The sequence below is a fragment of the Podarcis liolepis genome (genome assembly GCF_965112155.1).
Source record: "Podarcis liolepis genome assembly, chromosome: 16".
NCBI classification, from domain to species: domain Eukaryota; kingdom Metazoa; phylum Chordata; class Lepidosauria; order Squamata; family Lacertidae; genus Podarcis; species Podarcis liolepis.
In genome coordinates, this window is record NC_139567.1 from 38,207,520 (window position 1) to 38,224,240 (window position 16,721).

At 46.8% G+C, this 16,721-nt stretch overlaps 1 protein-coding gene across 7 annotated transcripts in view; it reads left to right on the forward strand.

Moving 5' to 3' along the window:
- SYNRG (synergin gamma) overlaps positions 1–16,721 on the forward strand; it is a 56,949-nt gene that overhangs the window by 5,005 nt on the left and 35,223 nt on the right. For 3 of the 7 annotated variants that reach the window (XM_083479743.1, XM_083479744.1, XM_083479745.1), the window contains exons 2-12: positions 624–661; positions 2,254–2,372; positions 3,877–4,007; positions 4,795–4,900; positions 5,418–5,529; positions 7,107–7,412; positions 8,617–8,850; positions 10,651–10,728; positions 11,810–12,006; positions 12,992–13,240; positions 15,451–15,587. In XM_083479743.1, coding sequence (XP_083335869.1) covers positions 624–661; positions 2,254–2,372; positions 3,877–4,007; positions 4,795–4,900; positions 5,418–5,529; positions 7,107–7,412; positions 8,617–8,850; positions 10,651–10,728; positions 11,810–12,006; positions 12,992–13,240; positions 15,451–15,587 — 1,707 coding nt within the window. The remainder of the gene's footprint in view (positions 1–623; positions 662–2,253; positions 2,373–3,876; positions 4,008–4,794; positions 4,901–5,417; positions 5,530–7,106; positions 7,413–8,616; positions 8,851–10,650; positions 10,729–11,809; positions 12,007–12,991; positions 13,241–15,450; positions 15,588–16,721) is intronic. The other 4 variants (XM_083479748.1, XM_083479749.1, XM_083479746.1 and 1 more) reach the window with 3 other exon arrangements.

Consider the following 16,721-nt stretch of genomic DNA (forward strand, 5'->3'; position numbering starts at 1 on the left):
GCGAAATGGACCTCATTTGTCGTGACTCTTCTTACATTACTGTGCTTTTCAAGCAGGAGCAGGAGGAACCTCAAGCTCGGGGGCTGAATGTGGCCCTGCAGGCCTCTTTCTCTGGCCCTCAGAACTCTCCCCAAGTCATACTCATATGTAGTCCTCCTTCATGCCCAGAGCACTTTTGCCTGGCTGGAATTTGCCCTCAATGCCTCTTTCATACCTGGATGAATACTGCTTGCTTACGTTCTGTATGTTTATGCGTGTTTTACTGTTCTGTTCCATAAAATGTAATGAGAGTAAAATGCTTTTATTATTGTTTTAAAAGTTCTTTACTCTAATTCCATTTTATGGAATGAAACTGTAAAACAAACTGCTTTTCATAGAACATATGAATGTGGAAATGAGAACGAAACCTAGCTTCGAATCTGGATTGTGACTTGTCCTGATGGACAGAAAGGAAATTCCACTAAACTGCTCTGTTTGCAGACAGCTCCAACACAGGAGAGAGCTGCCTGCCACAATTCATTTACCAACTTGACCCCCAAACAGTTGAGGCAATGCTTTGCATTAGAGCTTTGCACTATTACTCAAAATGGAAGACTCACGATTTTCCCCACTTTCTGTTTCAGCTTCATGTTTCCTGTTGCGGGCGGTCTTGGTCCTCAGGGTACGTAAAAGTTCAAACTTTAATGGGAGGGGAAGGCAAGGTGTATTATTACTCAGGAAAAGGGAACCTGCTGCCTTCCAAGATGTTCTTGGACTCCAGTTCCCATCATCCCTGATGGGTTGAGCCCAAGCTTTCCAGGGCTGATGGGAAATTGACACCATCTGGAGGACTCTTTGCTAGAACTGAACGAGGTTCAAAACTGCAAGTGTTAAATATATCTCTCAGAGTTGTTGTTTTTTTAAAAATCTGACTCTTCCTAATATGTGAGATGTGATGCTCAAGATGAGGGTGTTGAAACTTGGGGTAAAAAAATTTGTAGGTTCCTCTTCCATAGAAGTGGAGCTCCAAGGCTTCCTTGGGGAGATGCCAGGACACCTGACAATGCCGGACTGGTGCAGATACATCTCTTAAATCAGAGTTACATTTCAGGTGCTTTCCCTAGAGGTGTTAACTGTTCTTAAGGAAGATGCCGGTGCTGCCATTGACCAAGGTCAATTCTCATTAGTTGGCTTCAGAGCTCTTCCTAATGGAAGCCCCAGTTACATTAACCATTATCAAGGCTTGCAATGATGTAGCCCTTAATCGTGACTAAGACTTGCAGAGAGGGGAAGAGCTGGAGGAAGGGATCCCGGGATGGCATCCTTGCCTGGCAGACTTGGGGCAGATCCCACCTCTGATACCTGCCTTGGGTGGCTTGGGTCTGCCTGCCACTCCACTTTCCCACAATGTGCCAAGAACGACCCTGCCTCAATGGGAATGTGTGAAATTAAAAATGGCAGCTAGCCCCAGCAACCTGGCATTGATTGGAGCTACCCACAGCCACCATATGTTAAGTCCGGTGGCAGAGGAAGGGGACCTGCTGGAAGGCACTGTGTCCAGGGCCTCCCCCCTAAATCTGGAGCCATCCCCAGAAGGAGTATGTGATCTTGCAGCCCATCCCCAACTCCTTAACCAAGCCCTGCCATGGGACAGTAAAGGAGGAGGAGGAGACAGTAGGGGAAGAAAGAGCTATGAGTGGAGGGGGTTCCCCTTGCCCACCCTCTGGACCCCCTGAGAAACTCAACAAACTGCTGTACCTGGAACTGGGTGTGTGAGCGCAGCTGAATGGGACACAGTTGTAGGCAGCCTGAGGAAGTACCATCCACCCTGGGTTTGCCCATAAAAAGCAAGTCTAGAGTGAGAGACTGGCACCTGCTGTTTCCAGGAATTCTTCTCATTGTGAGACTTTTGTGGGTGAGCTGAAAGTTTGTTCGGACCCCGGTAGAGAACCCAGAGGCTGAGAGGGAGGGTGTGTCCAAAGGAAAATGAATTAATATTCATATCACTTTGTATTAATGTAACATTTTTATGTAGATGTATTTTTGTAATATTTTCTTTAATTTGCTGTTGTTTTCAGTTTTTATGTACACTGTTAGATATTTTTTTTAATATATTAAGCGGTTTAGACATTAAATAATCAATAAAACTAATCAGTTGATTAATAATATTGAAATAATGGTTGGGCCAGACGGTGGTCTATGCTTGTAGTTGTGGATTAATACAATTTAGATCTAGCAGGGAATCCTAACCCAACCTTTCATGCCTTGGTGTAGGTATGATTCCCATGCAACAGCAAGGCTTCTCGATGGTGTCGGTCATGCAGCCCAACATGCAGGGCATGATTGGAATGAATTACGGCTCTCAGATGCCTCCTGGAACAATGACCATGCAGGTTTGAGACTTGTGCTTAGTCAACAGGAAGCTCTTGGGCTTTGATCTGTATCAGGAGGAGTGGAGTTTGCTGATTTATGCGAGAAACCGAAGGCAGCGGCCCGGCAGGCTTCCCCTTCCTAAGCTTCTTTCTCATAAATAAAATATTTTAATACATATCTGTCAGGGAACTGCCATCAGTACCGGAGGGAGAGAGCAAAATCCAGAGGGATTCCAGAGAGCGTCCCGGGATTGGGAGAGGCAGCCCATCTTCTGGGGAACAGAATCAGCGTAGCACCAGTGGAGAAGGGGGGCAGATGGGGGAAGCGGCGAGGCGGTCCCATGACTCCTTGCCGGGGACCAGCGGGGAGAGTAGGGGAGGGGTCCTCCGCTGCCTACGCCCTCCTTGCGCAGAAGGCTTTCACGCAGAGAGAGTAGGAGGAGACTAGGCGTCAAAGAGCTTCTTTGCTGGAAGAAGTTTAAGAAACGCCCGCTGACAGATTCAGCCAGCGATTGAGACAGCCACGGGTGAGTGGCAGTCCAGACAGAAAAGGTTCACTCAGGCAACCCAGCCAGGTGTTTGCACCGAGCAACCCCTAGAACCACTACAGTATCCTTGCTCTTGCACCAAAGCCACCCTGTGAGGCTTCTCCAAATATCATCTGAGTACAACCAGTGTCAGACTTTGGGGGGCCCTTGGCATTTGGCATGGGGCCACATGCTCACTGCCTGCCCCCAGGCGTGCCAAAGCTGTGGCAGGTGGGAGCGCTTTTGAACGGGAGCTAAGCTTGGCTGCTATCCATTGTGGCCTCCTGCCATCTTGAAGTTACTCAAATGCAATGCCCCAGCCTGTAGATTTATAGTCCTACTCAGACACTGCTAGGGCAGCCACCATGGGTGAGCTGAGCCCTTATTCAGAAATGAGCTTGCTGCTAAAAGAGAGAGGGAGGGGGAGAGAGAGCGCGCACACACATTTGGTGAACAGCAATGGAGCCAGGTTGGGCTAGTGAGATGCCCTTTCAAGCCCCTGTGGCCCTTGGGTCAGTGCCCCACCTTGTCAACTGCTGGTGCCGGCACTCTGCCACCACCAAGCCTCCTATTTGTGTCTCGGGTGTTACGGGGAGGGGATGAGGAACTCTTTACGCACCAAGCCCCAGTGAGAGCACAGAATCTTGGGGGAAGCATGCTAGAGGGCAACGAGGACGAAGCATCCTCGGTGGTGACAGAAAGTTGAAACGGGAGTTGGATGGAATGGGACGAGCTGTGTTGGAAGTGTGCATGGCTGGTTGGAACTCCCGTAAAGCAGGAACCCTCCACATTGCAGTGTTTTGTTGCAGCAGGTCCTGTGGCCATTGCAGATTGGACCAGAAATTTTCTGCACGCAATGCAGGTGTTTTCTCACTGAGCTGCATCCCTTTCCCAGATTCCTGGGTTGGCTTCCCCCAATGTTTCTTGCTCTTAGCAAGGTGTTTTTTTTATTTTTAACATTAAATAATTGCATGCCATATGTTTCATTTGCTTCCCAGGGTGGCATGAATCTGGGCCCGATGCCAGCGGCTGGGATGTCATACATGGGGCAGGCTCCCTTCTTAGGAATGCGCCCAGCAGCTCCTCAGTACACCCAGGACATGCGGAAGCAGTTTGTGGAAGAGCAACAGTAAGTGACGCTTAGCTGTCCCCCCCCCCAAGTGTTGGGATGGAGATGAGAAGGGTCGTTAGGGGCCTTATACTAGGGGCGGGGTGCCTTTAGAGCCCAAGAAGAACATTCCCTTGTGGGCAACCATATGGGGCTGATATACCAGTGGTGGGTGGAGCCAGTGGCAAAAGTGGGTGGAGCAAAGGAGATGACTGACCTTTGTACAGTAGGCTACATTCCAACTTTTCAGAAACCATAGGATTCTAAACGCACACAAACACCCCTCTCCTTCCAAGCAAGCAAGGAGCATTATCATGAGAACCCATTTCAGCCAGGCAGCTGTGAAGATCACATCTGAATTTGGAGATTAAGAGTACCTCGAACAAGATTGGGTCTTGGGCAGTGCTACTTTGTCCTAAGGCAAGCCTGGGGTCAGTTGCAGCCCCCCATTGGTGTGCTTACTTGGCTGGTGTTGTCTTTGAACGGTGTCTCTTGCTTGCCTAGATAGAGAAGAGGAAGGGTCATGTCGGTGCGTATAGAAACCAGCCTAGGACACAAAGGTAAAATGTACATGGGTTGCTCCACCCACTTTTACTTCTGGCCCTGCCCACCAAGGGCACATGGCCCTCAGAAGATTGCACAGAAGGGAATATGGCCCTCAGGTGGAAGAAGTTTCCCTATCACTGGTTTAAGAAATGTAATACTTAGCTGCGGAAAGCCGGAAAATAAATAGTGGTGAAACATAGGGCCTAAATAATAATCCTTTTTTTAAAAAAAAAATAATGGCATGGTTTATATCTCGTTGCAGGAAGCGATATGAACACCAGCAAAAGTTTTTCGAAGAGGAAAGAAAAAGGCGCCAGTTTGAAGAGCAGAAACAAAAGCTACGGCTTTTAAGCAGCGTGAAGCCAAAGGTCTGTTGACAAGGGGTGTTTTCAGCAGCACCCTATCGGATTTTAAATTCATTAACATATTTTCTCTTGAGCTGGGAAAATGAGCATAGCTGATAGAAAATGTAACCTTTTAATGAAACAGTGCAGAGCATTGAAATGTACAAGGCTGAACAAAAAGCAAGATATGAAATGATAAACTTCTCCCGGACAAAAAAATGTTTTAGTTTGACTGTTTCGGTTGGCCTCTTGATAAAGGTTGCCACTGAGATGCAAAACTGCCTTTTGTTAGAGGAAGAAAAAGTGTTTAAAACATATTTTCCACATGCCTTTAAGAGTTTCACCACGGGTCATGTCTTCACTGTCAGGCAGGGTGCTTCTGAATGCCAGTTGCTGCAAACCGCAGGAGGGGAGCGTGCTCTCGCACTCAGGTCCTGTTTACAGGCTTTCCTTTGGGGCAACTAATTGGCCACTGGCTAGAGGGGCCTTTGGCCTGATCCAGCTGCCATCATTTTGTTACGCTCTAATGTCTCTGTTTTAGATGGGTGAGAAGAGCAGAGACGATGCACTGGAAGCTATTAAAGGGAACCTTGATGGGTTTTCCAGAGATGCGAAGCTGCACCCCACGCCGACATCACATCCAAAAAACTCAGGTATTACGTTTTTCATCGGAGATGCGGAGAATGAAAACCCCTGAGCTGGTGCTCTCCTAGTGTTGTCCCAGCCAGCATGGCCAATGCCCAGGGATGACACTTGGTCCTCCCACTCTCACAGGCACACTTGGTGGGGACGTGGGAGAGGGCCTTTTTGGCAGCTGCTCCCAGACTTTGGAACTCTCTCCCTAGTGAGAGAGACTGATTCTCTCCTTGTTGTCCTTTCACTGGCAGGTGGACACCTTCCTGTTCCAAGAAGCTTTTGGAAACCAACTCCTTTTAATGAAAGGGCTGGTGTCGTGCTCTTTGTATTTTAATTATTTGTGTGATTTAAATAGATTTAATACATGCATATAGTTGAAATTTTGTCAATGCATAATTGCTTTTTCTATATTTTTAGCGGTTCTTATTTTTATTTGTAAGCCATCTTGAGTCCTGTCAGGGAAAAAGGGCAGGGTATAAATAAATTAACAACAACAACAGGATATGTAGTCTAGAAACCTCTGGAGGCCACAAGGGCAGGGCTGATATAATGAGGTGCAGCTTCATAAAAACCATTTAGCATCTCTCTAGTTGATAATAATTTTATTCGTTTCTTCATTTGTTAATACATTAAGGACATACCTCTCCTTTTGAAATCAGCAGGACTGAAGGGTGCTTAACTGTGACAGGATCATAGCAACACCCTTATAAAACTCAACAGGGAGAAGGATTATTATTATTATTATTATTATTAAGAGGGGAAGGGAACCAGAATTAATTGGCTCCACCTACTGCTGGACTCCCTGCCTTCCACCCTGCCAGTCCCAAGGAGCGTCAGTCACTACTGCCTCCATTCCATACAGCTTCACAGGACAAATGCAGCAGCTTTAAAACTTAGTCACAAGATTAGGATGGGTACTAACAACATGCGTCTTGGGTGGCAAATCCCAGGATAAAAAGGTGCATCTTCATCATAACGGCAAAACCTATACAGTCGTACCTTGGATCTTGAATGCCTTGCGACTCAAACATTTTGGCTCCCGAACGCCACAAACCCAGAAGTGAGTGTTCCGGTTTGCAAATGTTCTTTGGAAGTTGAACATCCGACGCAGCTTCCGATTGAGTGCAGGACGCTCCTGCAGCCAATCGGAAGCCGTGCTTTGGTTGTTGAACGTTTTTGGAAGTCGAACGGACTTGCGGAACGGATTCCGTTCGACAATCAAGGTATGATTGTATAGTGAAGTTGCCAGACGCCCTTTGAAGGGGAGGGAGTTCCACAACCTAGGGGCTGCCACAGACAATACACTCTCCTGGACCACCACCACCTGAACGTCTGAGGGCAGGGGAACTCTCAGGAGGACCTCCTCAATGCAGCAATGTTCCTCAGCGCAGCAGTTTACGAAACGCTGAGCAGTACCGCTTGGCATGGAGTCAGCATTGCCAGCAACTCTGTTCTGCCTTCATTAAAAATGGCCATTTCTCTCCCTCCCTCCCCCTCTCTATATTTATTTATTAACCTTAGCAAAAAGCCTTGTTTTCCTCATTGGTTTCCATTTTGTGTGTACGTATGTGTGTGTGTTCATTCCATTTTGCAGATCATCCCACGCCATCCCATTCTACTGTGTCTGTCTCCCAAACCTCTGCCTTTCTTGACGATGACGAGTTTAGTGACTTTATACAGGGGCCTGTCGAAAACGCCCCGACATTCGTGCCTCCCACCTCTTCCCAGCCTTTTCAGTCTTGCCATCCTTCCTCCCAGGCTGGGCAACGGCTTTCAGAGAAGGTTGTGGCCCAGTCTCTCCCTCCAGCCCAGATTCCAGTGTCCTCCATCTTTCACGGCCCCAGGGGGCAGGTTCCTTATTTCTCTGCTTCTCCAGCTTCACAAAACACTCAGAAAACAGGTAACATACCATATGTTTGGTGTTTGGGAGGGGATGGGGTACAAAATCCAGCAGCTCTGAATATGGGAACTGTGCTTGGTAAATTCCATCTAATCAAAAACAAGTGATTTGCCTTAGAGCTGCAAAGTTTAGGCTGTGATCCTGAGCACACTTCCTCTGAAGTAAGCCCTGTTACATGCAGTGGAACATGTGTCTAGCAAATATGCATGATGTTGTATTACTAGGTTGCTTAAAAATATTTTGATTGATTTAAGAGGTAAAGGTAAAGGGACCCCTGACCATTAGGTCCAGTCGTGGCCGACTCTGGGGTTGTGGCGCTCATCTCGCTTTATTGGCCGAGGGAGCCGGCGTACAGCTTCCGGGGTCATGTTGCCAGCATGACTAAGCCACTTCTGGCAAACCAGAGCAGCACACGGAAACACCATTTACCTTCCCGCCGGAGCGGTACCTATTTATCTACTTGCACTTTCATGTGCTTTAGAACTGCTAGGTTGGCAGGAGCAGGGACCGAGCAACGGGAGCTCACCCCGTCACGGGGATTCGAACCGCCGACCTTCTGATCAGCAAGTCCTAGGCTCTGTGGTTTAACCCACAGCGCCACCCGCGTCCCGATTTAAGAGGTACCCACCCCCAATTAACTGGGCAGCAGAATTTGAAAGTTAGTACTTCTAAATCCATAGTGGCAGGTGCTTTCTTAGAAGAGGTATTCTCCCCTCTTTTGTCACAGGAAGGAATGCCTCTTGAGCCGTGACTTACATACATAACGTCTAAAAAATAATAATCACTCCCTCTAGTGTCAAACTCATGTGGTGAGTGCCGACAGATACGAAGCTAAAATGGAGCTATTGGAAAGAAGAGGGAGGTATCAGCATGCTCAGGAGAACCTCTAGTTTTTGGGGGGAGGGAGTGGGTTGAAATACAGCTTAGGGGCAACTCCCCCTCCCAAGAAACTGAATGAGGCCTGAACATGCTCAGTAGCCATGGAATGTTGAGAGCTGGTTGAAAAGGAATAAAATGACATATAGGAAGACATGACAGCTGCACCAGCCTTGGGTAAATGTGGAGCTGCTCATCCATTCTTGTTTCCGCACCTCGACAGCTCCTTTTGTGTGTGGAGGCGGGTGCGTTTTGTGTGTGGATTGGGGTGGAGTTCCAAACTTGAGATTTAACCAAGTGCCAACAATTCCTCCTTTTATCTGTCCAGGCCCTCCCTTGGAAGAGAAGCCCCTGCCACCCTGTGGGTTGAGTGAATTTGGGCAGGCACAAACCCAACATAAAACTCCTGACGCTGAGCTCAGTGCCGCAGCTCCAGCTGCAAATGGCCCTGATCCCAGGTTAGGGGCCAGTAACTGGCAGCCCGCAGGGGCGCTCCCGAGCGGCAGCCCCGGTCCAAAGGCAAACAAGGCTTCAGAACAAAACCTGTCAGCCCAAGAGCGTGGTGAGCATATCTGTGTCTTGCAGAGCTTACGCTCCAGTGCTGCTTGAACATGCTAACCTCTTTAACACGAATGCCGGGTGATTTTGCTCTGAACCCCTGCTTGAATAATAACAGCGAAGCGCCGATTCTCCTGACTTAACATGTGACGTCCGCAGGTTCTGCTTCTGTTTTTCAAACTTTGTAACCTGTAAGGGTCAAAACCTAACAAGCTTCTTTGAATAAGATTTGATCCTGCAGAAAAAAAGTTCTTCCAATCATGCATGCCTTCTTCTGATTCTTGTCTTTAGCTGTCATTTACCTTGAGGTGTTTATTTCCCCCCTACTCCACATCTCCTCAAACAGCAACAAACGCATCCCAATACCATGAATGAAGTTGATGGATGGTGTGGACTTAAGGGGAGGTGATAGGAGAAGGGACATAGGTCAGTTGTGGAGCTTCTGCTTTTGCATGCAGAAGGTTCCAGGTTCTGTCCCTGGCATCTCCAGATAGGACTGGGAATACCCACTGACTGAAACCCTGGAGAGCAGCTGCCAGTCAGTGTAGACAACACAGGGCTAAGCAGAATAACAATATGACTTGGTATAAGGCAGCTCGCTGTCTTCCTACTAAATGCAGCACCAGGAGGAGTGGAATATTAAGGGGAGAGATGTAGCTCAGTGCTGGAGCATGTGCAGAATGTCCCTGGTTCAACCCCCAGCAGCTCAAGTAGAAAGACCCCCTTCTGAAACCCTGGGGAGCCGCTGCCAGTCAGTGCAGACAATACTGAGCTAGACAGACTCTGCCTATGTGCTATAATAATTCACACAAACGTAATTTGAGCAATAGAACCCATTATTAACTGTCCCAGTATTTCCGCTTCTCCGTTTAGTTCTCTGCGCACGGCCTGGATTGCTGTTCAGGTGGCCTCTCTTCTAACAGCAGTGATAGCACTTAACGGACTCTGCAAATTAAGAAGGGTTTTGCCTGCTTAAAGAACAGGCATAAAACGAAGTGGCAGTGGTGTGGAATGAACTTGAGATGGACTCTATGGCCATCGCTCTTTGCAGATGCTAGATTCCACCACCACCACGATGATGGCCATACAAGTACTTGCTGCTGGCATCACTCAAGCAGCCTCTTCAGTTCCATTTGATTCCCAAGGAGAGGCGTTTGCAGAAGTTGGCACTCTGCAGCTGCAGGAGTGGAGGCTCCGAGGGTCAGGTGTGTGTTTAGACTTCTCTGGCCAGAACATTACCCCTCCACTCCTCTTCAGGAGAAATCTCAGTATGGCTAAGGAAAGCTATTGCTTCTTACTATGGCGATTTGTAGAAATAGAAAAGCCCTGCCTAGTTGCCATGGAGGCTTATCCAAAAGGGCAAATGGGACTCTGCCCCACCAACCTCAGACAGCCCCCGTCTTCCTCCCTTCTTACTTACAACACCTGCCATTGGCTCTATCTCTGCCTGTCATTGGCCTCGATTCAGAAGGCTGGTCTCCTTGCCGGCGCTCAGCTGGTCCTTGGTCCCGCCAGGGCTCAGCTGAATTGCATTTATTTTTTTTTAATTCCAGCAGTCCTAGAAATGCTTCCCAAGAGCTCTGTGTAGAGAGGCTCTGTTGCATATACAGAGTGTTTAAAGCTTGATTTGTGTGCAGAAGGAGAGTCTCTTCCCTCATTTCTTTGAGCGTGCCATTTTATTCCGGACTGCTTGCAAGAGAGGCGATTCCTCCTTTGAAATAAGATGACGGAAGTGTTCCAGATGAGTCATTTCGCTGCAGATATTTCCTAAATATAGTTTTCCTTTCGTGCGTGTGCCTTTTAGGTGTCGGAGTCTTCCCTTCCCAGGATCCAATCCAGCAACTGATGCCTCCCTGGATTTACAATGATAATTTAGTTCCAGGTAATATTAATGGCAATGATGAAACTGAGCAGGAATAGCCTTTGAAGGTATTAGAAAAGGTGATGCAAGCTCACCTCCCATTCTGGATGACTTGTAATTAAACCAGCTTATTTCTTAAGATGATTTGCCCTTTCTACAGGTGAGGGGACTGGTATATAGAGTCTGTGCTAAGTGCTTAGTAGGGAACACTAGATTTTAAACTGGGCTTGCTAAGAGCGTCTCACTTTTATTTTATTTTATTTATTGGATTTTTATACTACCCTTCTCCCAAAGGAGTCTGGGAGCATCAAAATGTTAAAACACTACCATTTAAAGTAGGAACATAGCTAATACATGTAAAAAAACTACTGAAAACCTTCTGAAAACATTTAGAAAAGGGTCTATAAGCTTCATTCAGGTGGTCTGTTCTCTCCCGCTCCCCACCCTGCCATTTTATTCTCACAACAATCCTGTGAAGTAGTTAAGGCTGGTCCAAGAGGTCACGGTGGGCTTTTGTGGCTGAGTAGAGATTTGAACCCAGGTTTCAGCCTGACACTCTAACCGCTAGGCCACACGAAATCACACATGTCGCTGAATTGTTCTGCCCAGACACTGAGGTCCAGCGCCGAGGGCCTTGTGGTGGTTCCCTCACTGCGAGAAGCAAAGCTACAGGGCACCAGGCAGAGGGCCTTCTTGGTAGCGGCACCCGCCCTAATGAACACCCTCCCTTCAGATGTCAAAGAGATAAACAACTACCTGGCATTTAGAAGACATCTGAAGGCAGCCCTGTTTAGGGAAGTTTTTAATGTGTGACATTTTAATGTATTTTTAATCTTTGTTGGAAGCCACCCAGAGTGGCTGGGGAAACCCAGCCAGATGGACGGGGTACAAATTACTATTATTATTATTATTTTATTATTATACTTCCATGTAGAATTCTGTACATGCTCTGTTTGCTGTCCAGCTCCACAGTGGAGCTGGAGGGTTGGCATTTGATGGTTCCAAGTCCAAGTTCATCTTGTCTCTAATTTGGGTTCTTACATGTTGGCAACTCCTGATTATGCGAACTTCTTCTTTTTTTGGCTGGCTTTTTTCTTTGCAGATCTGTACAAGAAAATTCTAGAAACCACTATGACGCCCACTGGAATAGACACTGGCAAACTTTATCCCATCCTGATGTCTTCTGGACTTCCCAGGGAGACGCTGGGGCAAATATGGGCCTTGGCCAATCGCACCACTCCTGGGAAGCTTACGAAAGAAGAGCTGTATACCGTTCTGGCGATGATAGCCGTAACTCAGGTAGGAGCGACTAAACAGTGGGAGGCAAAGCTGGGGGAAGGTCAGCTCACATATTTTGAGTGGGTTCTGTGCACCTCTTATTAGAAAAGCTGGAAAGGACGTGCTGTGGTACAGAGCTTGTAGCGATCCTGCATCCAAGAAACTGGCCAGATTCTGCACCCCCTTTGCTACAGTGATGTGCCAGTCTCCAAATGGGTTGCTTCACCCCCAGGCATTGGTGGAAAATTACACAAAGTCCTGTATCATTTCAGTAGAGTTGGAGAAATCATTTGAGCAGCAGTGGTCACATACATAAATAATTTTTTTTATTGTCTAGGTAACTCTAATCCCATAATTCCCCCCCCCCCAAGCCTCTGGTTTCTTAATTGAGGTTATTGCAAACATTTTTTTCAATTCATTACATACCATCTCTCAATAGGCTTTTACCTTATTGCAAGTCCACCACACATGGGGAAAAATACCTCCCTTATTTTTAACTTTCCAACAAATACTTGATTTCGATTTATGCAATTTTGCTAGTTTTGCTTTAAATCATTTTCACAAATTTCCCCCTCAAACGATAACTTGATGTAAACTTTAATTCTGTGTTCCACAACCGCTCCCATGCCGACATTTCAATACAGTGGTATCTCGGGTTACATATGCTTCAGGTTACAGACTCTGCTAACCCAGAAATAGTACCTCGGGTTAAGAACTTTGCTTCAGGATGAGAACAGAAATCGTGCTCCGGCGGGATGGCAGCAGCAGGAGGCTCCATTAGCTAAAGTGGTGCTTCAGGTTAAGAACAGTTTCAGGTTAAGAATGGACCTCCGGAACGAATTAAGTGCTTAACCCAAGGTACCACTGTATTGTGACCAATATCCATTGCTCAATGTATTATTGAAGATATTACTTGTTCATCTTTAGCTTCGCATTCTAATAGCGCCTTATAAAAACAGTGCAGCTGTCTATTAATGCTTTCCCTGCCCCCTCTTTTCACTTACAGAGAGGCCTTCCGGCTATGAGCCCCGACGGTTTGAACCAGTTCCCCTCTGCCCCACTCCCTACACTGAGTGGGCTCCCGATGGCAATCCCTGTCACGGTGAGCCAGCAGCCGATGATGCCTCCGGGGCCTCCCGTCTCCATGCCTCTTAGTATGGCGCCCGCCGTGGTGGGGATCAACATGGCTGCACCAGTGGCGGGACCTTCAGCGCCGGCGCCCAGCGGGTTCATGCCGCCTTACCCCCCAAGCCAGGTCAGTGCCGCGTATGCCATGCAATAAGCGAGAATCCTTCTTGAAGTGGATTTAAGCAAGAACTTGTCCTTTCCAGCCAATATTTAAGCAACAGAGCGTGAACATATCTCTTTCTTTTAATGCTCACTTGCTGTTCTCACATCCTGTTTGTTTGCTTTCATTTTTGAAGTATTTGTGATTCATTTTTAATCTGCATGCCGTTTCTCCGCATGACTGTATGCAAGGCAGCTTAGAACCCATATAAATTACGGTGTTTTTATATGGCTTTCATTGTGTTTAAATGCATCTTTTCTTTTAAATTTTATTGGGTTGTAGTCAGTGGTGGTCCTACTCAGAGTAGGCACATTGAAGTTAAAGGATACAATGGTACCTCGGTTCTCAAATGTAATCCATTCCGAAAGACGGTTTGAGTTCTGAAACGTTCGAAAACCGAGGCGCAAAGGGCTGTCTGCAAATTCAGTTGAGAAAATTTAAAAAACACGCAGCGGAAGCCATTTGACTTCCGAGGTCCGTTTGAAAATGGAAGCATTTGCTTCTGGGTTTTTGGCGTTCGGGTTCTGAAATGTTCATCAATGGAGACGTTCAAGAACTGAGGTACCACTGTACTATCGACTTAGATCCTTTCATTTCAAGGGGTCTGTTCTGAGTGAAACTTAGTCGGATACAGCCCTGTGGTGGTTGTTTTTAAATACTGCTGTTTTATTTTTGTTTAATGTTCTAACAATATGTTGTTTGCTTTTTAAAACTTAGGGTTTTTTTTAAAAAAGTAAGCAGTTTATAAATGTGTTTCAGTAAATGAATTAACAATGTCCATTAATTTCAATGGGTTTTATGCAGCTATGTTTAACCACAGTTTGCCTCTGCTGTCCATCTGTATGCAGTGCGGTAGGATCACCCAGTCACTCTTGATGCAGACATGCAGCAGAATTACTGCTAGCTGGGATAGCTCAGTCAGTAGAGCGCGAGACTCTTAATCTCAGGGCTGTGGGTTCGAGCCCCACGCTGGGCAAAAGATTCCTGCATTGCAGGGGGTTGGCCTAGATGACTCTTATGGTCCCTTCCAACTTTATGGTTCTATGATTCTGTACTCCTTGGAAGGACTCTTTGCATGAGTCACTGACATGGGAAAGAGCTGTGCTTTGAACAGTGACTTATGCAGAAGCTCTGCAAACACCCTCCTCTGGGAGCCGACGCTTCGTTCTCCTTCCAGTCCAGGTGTGGCCAACAGACCACTCATGAGCATGGAGGTTTCCTGCATTATTTGCATCATTAGCCTTGGGTTGAAAGTATGTTGAAATTTTGGCCTGTTTTTTCTGTGGGGCAGTTATTACAGGTTCTGTGAGTGAAATCCCCAGTTCTTTGCAACATTGTCTTGTAATTACCATGCTCGGACTCAGAAATAAATAGGGCTACTTTATCCAGACGAGCAGCAGCCGCGACGAGGTGGCCGAGTGGGACAGATTGTGAAGCTGAGGCTCCAATACTTTGGCCACCTCTTGAGAAGAGAAGACTCCCTGGAAAAGACCCTGATGTTGGGAAAGATGGAAGGCACAAGGAGAAGGGGACGACAGAGGACGAGATGCTTGGACAGTGTTCTCGAAGCTACCATCATGAGTTTGACCAAACTGCGGGAGGCAGTGGAAGACAGAAGTGCCTGGCGTTCTCTGGTCCATGGGGTCACGAAGAGTCGGACACGACTAAACGACTAAACAACAACACTTTATCCAGCCCACAGTTTTAAGGGCTTTGCAAGGGGGGAGTTCAAAGTTGATTTAAGTAGCTTCAAAAGGGAGGGGAGATTTGAAAGTCTACTCGACAGCTCCCAGAGTCTTTTACTGATAAAAGTTGGCAGTTATTTTCATAGGTTGAGCCTTTTTATCAGAGTAATTTGATAATTAGAGCTCCTACTCACACAGCAGAGACTCAGTGGAGACCTGACCCGGCGCCATCATCTCTCGGAACGCTTCTTTCTCCTGTGCACTATGAAAGCAAATCTTCTGGGGTGTAGGAACAAAGCATGCTTCTGGTTTTAAGGGAAGAGAAGGAAAAGTGTGCATCTCTGCTATTGGAAGCCTCCTGGGAACTTTAGGAGTAGCCAATAAATAACAAAATACATAGCATAGTAGTGTTAGTTTTAAAGAATTCAAAGCAGCTAGGTATAAGATTGCTCTCACCCTGAAAGGGGACTTTATGATTTCATATTAATCTAGGCAGCCAAACAGGATGACGACGACTTCCAAGATTTCCAGGACGCTTCTAAGTCTGGGGGGCTTGATGACACCTTTACAGATTTCCAGGGAGAAGTGTCTGGATCAAGCAAGGCGTGTGCAGCACAGCAGCAGAGCAGGTAGAGGATTTTCAAAACGTACTTTTACTGTAGGGGTTTTTGCTGGCACGTGTGTGTATACTTGTGTGTCAAAAACAAACAAAAATAGCTTTTCACATCTTCCCACTTAGGAGGCATAGAAACAGGACTATGTCCATGCCTCATTCTAAATTGGATCCAGTTACGATTTAGGCCAGTCATGCCCAAGCTTTGCAGGAGAGCCACTGTTTAGTTCTGTTGTAAATGGGGAACGAATATAGCTCAGTGATCATGTGCATTGGGAGGCAAAACGTCCCAGGTTCAATCCCGAGCATCTCCAGGTAAGGCCAGGGGGGGAAACCCATTTGAAACCTTGGAAAGCAGGTATAATTCAGAACCGTGATGACTGGAATCTTGCTTTGCCCCCCACCAGGGAAGGTCTGTGGCTCAGTAGTAGAGCATCTATTTTGCACCGCCAAGTGTCCCAGGGTCAATCTCTAGCATCTCCAATTAGGACTGGGAGACAAACCTGGAGAGCAGCTGCCTGTCAGTGTAGGTGGAGCCATGGTCGGACTTGATATAAGACAGCTCCCTGTTTTCTTCACTGTATCTTGCATTGAAATGAATTGCTGATCTTACTGCCATAAGTAACAGTAATTATGTTTAACACAGTATACCATAAACACGGCAATTACGACTTAGCCATTCTAGCCTTCTTTTTATTGCATATTACTTTTCCTCTTACACTTAGAAGCCGCTACATATAAATATGTAGAATGCATTGCAGCCATTCATCTTTGGCACAGGAAATGTCCTCCCGTGACGGTCTAATTGGGGTGTGAGTCAGCAGATATGTAGCTGTGGAAGGGAGAGGTTGTTTTTCCTGGAAAAGCCTCACCTGCGTCTCTGTCCCGTGTGACTGCACCTCCCCTCTGGAGTGGCGTAATCGTTTGCAGTCTAATATGCTGGTCTAATTGTTTGAAAGACTAATTTTTGGAGGGTGAAGGGGGGGGGAGTCTCCAGCTCTACAGACAGCTGGTGATTAGACTTGCCATACAGCATCCTGCTAGATTCCCGGTGTGAACTTGCATAAGATTTCCATAAATGTTACCTCTTGCTCTCTTTATTTGTGTAGTCCCTCTCTCTTCCCCCTTCTGCAGGCTTCATGGGTCCCCA